The sequence below is a fragment of the Bactrocera latifrons genome, unplaced genomic scaffold (genome assembly GCF_001853355.1).
Source record: "Bactrocera latifrons isolate USDA-ARS-PBARC rearing strain unplaced genomic scaffold, ASM185335v1 scaffold_35, whole genome shotgun sequence".
Taxonomy (NCBI): domain Eukaryota; kingdom Metazoa; phylum Arthropoda; class Insecta; order Diptera; family Tephritidae; genus Bactrocera; species Bactrocera latifrons.
Window position 1 is genome coordinate 517,477 of NW_017536990.1, and position 6,297 is coordinate 523,773.

Here is a 6,297-nt window from a genome sequence, read left to right on the forward strand (position 1 = left end):
AAAAAGTAGGAAAATATCCAGCCGAAATTGATCCAGAAGYCGTTCTTGAGGATGTAATAATTTGGATTCAGCATTGCTCTTTCCGCCCACTTCATCCAAAGATGAKTACGCGAAGCTGTTGGAACCGACTATAATTTTTAAAGATTTCCCTACAGGGTATACACTTTAATATAATGCCTAAAGCATTAATACTGCTGTGGTGGCTAAAACGCAATGCCGATTAGTGTCACTTTTGTGACGTYTACCGAAGCAACATGAACTGAGCAACGATCAGCGAGTAAAAAATTTATTTCAACGGTACATTCTCGTATATGCGCGGCGTTGACGTGTGGATACCGCGAACACGCGAGAATAAAAATCAGAATAAAACGTGACTTTCAGTGAGCGATGGCTTAAATTATTATACTGAAATTTGAATTAATCACTTGGACGTCGAGTTCACAATTAATGTGTAGGTGGTTGTGATTGAGGGAACACCAGTTAGCAGTTAGATAAGTGGAGCTAAGCATGAGATGGTTTAGTGAATGAAAGTACTTAATAGACTCACCCGCTCTTCCTCGCGTATCATTTCCGCAATTCCCGGTTTTATTTCTAGATCATCGGCCAGTGAGGAAGTGTGATGATGTGGGGCATGCGTCGGTGTTGGAGCACTACCGTGTGGCATGCCCATCGCTCCCAAGTCCATTTGTGCAGCTACAGCGGCCGCCATCGCAGCCGCTTGAGAGCCCAGTGCAAAACGCGAGTCATTAGCGCCACCACCCTGCTCTGAACGGCCGCTCACACCACTACTACCCACGGRTGTAGCTGTGAGTTGGCCACTGATCAAGCTGGAAGGGTGTGTAGGCGTCGCCGCTGATGAGGCAGGCGATGCGCGATGTGAGTGCAGGAGATGCGATTGCTGYGACTGTGCTTGTCCGGGAAGATGTGATTGCTGTTGCTGCTGTTGTTGTTGCTGGTGATGCGCTTGTTGTTGTGACTGTTGATGCGACAGATGCGTAGCGACACCAGGTGGTGTGCGCATGGGACGCAAGAGAGATGGTGCCGGTGTCGTCGACGGTGAGGGCAGGTCTAAGTGAGCGGCGGTCTCAAGCAATGAAGGTGTTAGACGTGATGTACTACGCACGCTTGATTGCGTTGTGCTGGAGGGAGCTGTGCCAGCAGCTGCTGTGGTTTGAGGCGGTGTTATTATTGTACAATCACGATCACGTTCTCGCTCGCGTTCACGTTCTCGCTCCCGTTCGCGTTCAGCTCGTTCGGCYGCAATGAGACCACTTAAGGGACTTGGTGGCGGATTGAAGATCATGTCAGCTGATGGCCATCGTCGTTTGCGTACGTGACGTGATTGCTGTAGTTGCTGCTGCGAAGCTTGCTGCTGCTGTTGTTGTGGCAARAGTAGAGGAGATAGCCGTAACTCTAGATTGCTACTRCCACCGATAATATCGCCGCTGGTGCTGCTGCCACTAGTTGCTGTACTAAAATCCCAGTCATTGCGACCTAAGCGCAACTTTTTCTCAGCGTCCAGAAAAGCTAACTGCTCCTCTGATTCGGTAAGCGGATCATGATAATCCTTACGTTCACGTTTCGAGGCTGGAGATCCACCATCTCCGCCTCTCTTTGGTGAACACGATTTGGATGGAGAATGCAGTTCTTTTAGTAAACGTTCCGCGGCTGCTTCTTCTGCGGACACACTACCCGCGCTAACATCCGCCAGTCCACGCACCTTCAACATTTCAGCGATACGCAAAAGCGGACCAATCTGATCTTGACTAACATTGATCTCACCACGATACATGAATTCGACGATCGCCTTCAAATCGGACCAGTTGACATCACGCATAATAACAATGGGATGCTGGCAAGGTGTGTCCGAAAACAACATCTGAAAATAGGGTGAGCACGCGGAGAGTATCATTTTGTGCGCCTTAATCGAACGTCCATCACAAGCCAAGGTCACATCGACAAACGATTCGCTTTGCAAGAGCTGATCGAAGACGCTTGTCAAATTGCTTTGGTAATTGTTCCAACGCAGACAAAATTGTTGCGGTACAGTGGCCGTCGAGCCAGTTGAGGAATGCGGTGAGATCGCTTGAGCCGCCCCAACAGCACTAGTGCCACTGGGTGATATGACACGTGCTCCAATGTTTTCACCACCARGTGTTGGCGTGTGTGTAGTGGTCGAGCATGCGGGTGGTATTGGCGACTCCTCACGCAACAGCGGAGTACAGCGGCCTGCTTTAGACTCGTGTTCGAGGGTCGCTAAACTATCGTCACCTTGTTCCCCACAGGTTGCCGAGTGTGTAGGTGCTGTCGGAGGCGGCGGTGTGAGTGGACTGCCAAGAAAGCTTGGCAATACGGAAGCGGGTCTTGGCGGCGGTGGTTGTGGAGACGCGGGCGATGAAACCGACGAAGTCGATGAGGTGCGTGCTGCGAGATTGGCACGCTGCCGTGATAACATTGGACTTGAGAGCAGCGAACGAAAAGGCGATGAAGTTGTCGCATTATCGGCGGCGCTCAGCGGTCGTAGGCCGCCTCCTTGCGGTGGCGGTGAGTTGGACGTCATTTTACCTGTTGTCGCTCGGTGGTTAATCAATGATCACTGTGTGTTTATTTTGGTTACGGTAGCGGCGGTTAAGCATTGGCTGACCAAAATTTTCATTCTTTCTTCAGAATTTAAGTTGTAAGAMCKTAGTCATATTGGCATTAAGTTTTTGTGTTCATTAACTAATTGTATACACATTTCCTTAACATTCTTATTTGTATACACATTTYCATAATTTTTCTCACTTAAAAGATACATAGTTTTGAACATTTTTATAGGTTGGCAATAAAAGAGTTTGGATATATACAATATTTTTATTTGTTTGATAGTTTTTGAAAAAATTATTTGTTGTGGGATCTGTTGCTGAYYTCAATTTATACGTTGGCTTAAGATTAAGTTAAGTGTTAGGGTTTGATATTACTCAATGTCAATATCGCGGGWCCCGACCGACCGATTTCGACATTGCGGTGTGAAAATGGGCGAAATCGGACAACAACCACGCCTACTTCTAATATAACACAATTTCACCTGATTCTTTCACTTTCCAGTACATAAGTATAAGTGTTCCACTTTATGACCAAAAATTGCTCAAATCCAGCAAAAACTTTTCAATCCCCTAAGTACCGAGGAGTTGAACCCCAGTATCTATAGTTGACATTTAGTCGAAAGTATTGGTCAATGATGAGGTACATAATTGATAATAATTATAAGACGATGGAATGTATGTATGCCAAAAATGGGTTGAATCGCATAAATACTTCCCGTAGGCCCCAAATACCTAAGATAAAAATTTTCGAACTGCCTGGTGACCTTGTACCGCATACATCGGCCAATATGTGAGTGAAAAGGATAGAGGATATTTTTACTCAAAACAGTGCATTTTTATGTTTAAAATAGATACATTTTAGCGACGCAGCCACTATATACTAATATCCGGATTTTCGATTGTGCCAAATCTTACTAAAATCGATTCAATGGTTCAGGAGCTTAACCCGGACAAACAATTTGACATGTATTTTATATATATATTGATGATACCCTGTAATTTAATATATATAAATGCATATTTCTCAATATAACGAAGATTGAATTGGTGGTTATTCCACATATTTATAAACTGTCCATGATGCAATAAATTGGATTTCAATCTACATTTAAAGAAAAGATCGGGAAATCGGACAGAATTGCTGGGTATATTCCACGACTGCTATAAATAGATATTAGCTAATTTTTTCATATAACTCATATCCAAAATCCGTTAAAGTGAACTGAAAACGGTTAACGGTTTGATCGGTTTGATCGGTTATGCCGGCGGCCTTGCCACACTTTTTTTTTTGCAAAAGAAACGTTTGTATAATGTACCTCACAAATGTCTAAATTCTCTTATTAAATGAAAATATAGTGCGCTAGAAAAACTAATCTCACGGATCGGGAAGATAACTTAATAGGGTATATTAACTTTGGCGGAAGAAGGAAACTTATCACATTTTATTTAAGAATTTGTATTTCAAATCAGGCAAATTTGCTCAAGTCAAGAATTAACCTATTTGCTACAAAATGGTTTCTGCCCAATGATCATAAATCATGATATTCGTTTAAAAATAACTCCAAATAACCAACACAATTTTGGTACACTTTTGATAGAAATCTTTTCTTAAATGTAGCTCTTGATCAATTTTCAAGTTAGAGGAAATGACTACTCTTTCTACATAATTTTTTATTCGGTGAAGATGTTTAATTAGAAAATAGTACTTTAAAGCATTAAAGATCGTTTGTAAGATCTTAGTAGAAAAACATTCTTGTGCTTCCTGAGATTTTGCACACGAAAATCGCTACTAATATGAATGAAATTAGAAGATGGAATTCAAAGTAAGTTTCTAAAAGAGAAAGATTCAAAGTAATTACAAGTATATCGAGAATTTAACTAAATTATTTTAATTAGAAAACCTCCACCAATTGCCTATTTACGGCTATTCGGTAGATATGTTCATTGTTTTTTCGGTAATTTATTTTAAAGCGACTTCTGCAAAAGGATTATCATAAAAGGATCAATAATCGATCTTTCGTTACCAAACATTCATTCGTGTTGAAAACAAATTTAATCTTAATTTTCATTAAAGTACAAGACCGTCTTAGATTGTAGTTCAATTCATAAATATATCTACAGAAATTCGTTATTTCCGGTCGGAAAATGGTTTGATCGTGCTTCTTTCAACTTTTCTATTAACAATGGTTGTGATCAGCTCTCCTTAATAAGACCAAGTCTGTTAGTCATACTACATTTGTATGTACTTTGATTATTAATAACGAATTATTGTTATTTAGCAAAATTGCTTAATTATTTTAATTATGCAATTAGCATGATTTATAGAAATTATATAAAGTTAAGGAAATAGTTGTCCTTTAAGATGTAAAAAAATCATGAACCCCTAGCATTATTGCATACAAATCGTTTTATCGATTTTGTTTTTAAATATTTTTTCCAATTATTTCATTCTTTATTCTAATTATTGTTTTTTTTTTTTTTTTTGCTATTTCTTTCTCTATACATATGTACATACGTATTTCTTCAACTCCGACATTGCTCATTACTTTCTCCAAACTATGACACACTTCACCTAAGCAAGCGCAAATGCACATAAAGAACGATTTGAGTTCATATATTTAATTATTAGTTCGTATGTGTGCATTAGTGAGTGTGAATAGGTGTTTGAACGGAAGTAGGCTTACGAAATTTTTGCGTGTTACTGTATGTGTGAGCGCGTTCCGCTTTTAATTCTAACTTTGCATATTTTTGCTCATCGCATGCACACACACACACACATTCATGTATATCATTACTTATTATAATACACTTGTATGCTAATGCATAACATAATAGTGCTTGTGTGTGTGTGCGCGCCTGTGTTGGTGCCACACATGCATAATGCAAAAATGTACCGGAAAACGCGCGATTACGCCATAGACACAGGCACACATACGCACACAGGCACACACGCTCACTTTAATTTCACGTTTTTTGTTTTGTTCCGTTTCTTTCCGACAAACAAATGCCGGCACACAACCAATGCGTTGTATATTTATTAATGTTGTATTGCCACTAATACACAACAAATAGTATTTGTGTTACTTCTTCGTATTTTTCGTAGCGCGCGCGTTGTAAAATTTGTTACTCGCGTGTGGCGCTCATTTCAACTGCACGCCAACGCAACGCAACGTAAACACAACACAGCACAGCGCCACTCAACTCTACTCAGTTCGTTGGCAATGCGAAACTCGACGCGACGCGACTTGCTGCGTTGGCTGGCATGCCGGCTGGTGACAGCCAGCGAGGCGAGCAGTGCTAGCGGCAAATGGGTACTAAGCTAATTGTTGTTATTGTTACTGTCTTGCGCTTCGTTTTTTTTTTACTGTTTTCAATATACTTGTTGTTTGTTTTGTTGTTACTGCTATTAGTTTTCGCTGTGTTTGATTGGCGGCCGATGACGTAGCTCAGTGCGGTGTTTGGCGCTTGGCCACCGCAAACGCGCGTTAGCGAGCGGCAAGCGGGGCGGCTGCGACGACGCGCGAATTTTCCGCACACGACGATTTTTCACTTTTACCGTAAGCCGGTATGCATGTGCGTGTGAGCGCGTGCCTGAGCGGCTATGAATTAGTGTGTGTTAGTGTGTGAAAGTGTTTGTGTGTGTGTATGGTTTCGGTATCGTGTCAGCCGTCCAACGTGAATGTTGTGTGTCGTGTGCGGTTCGCTGTGTGGG

At 41.7% G+C, this 6,297-nt stretch overlaps 1 protein-coding gene across 1 annotated transcript; it reads right to left on the reverse strand.

Moving 5' to 3' along the window:
* Positions 1–479: 479 nt before the first annotated feature.
* LOC108971569 (protein bric-a-brac 1-like) lies at positions 480–5,234 on the reverse strand. The gene is made up of 2 exons (XM_018937730.1): positions 5,101–5,234; positions 480–2,783 (listed from the first exon to the last, which is right to left on the reverse strand). Exon 2 carries the CDS (start codon positions 2,558–2,560, stop codon positions 518–520), a length of 2,043 nt encoding a protein of 680 aa, XP_018793275.1. The 5' UTR covers positions 2,561–2,783; positions 5,101–5,234; the 3' UTR covers positions 480–517.
* Positions 5,235–6,297: the final 1,063 nt, after the last annotated feature.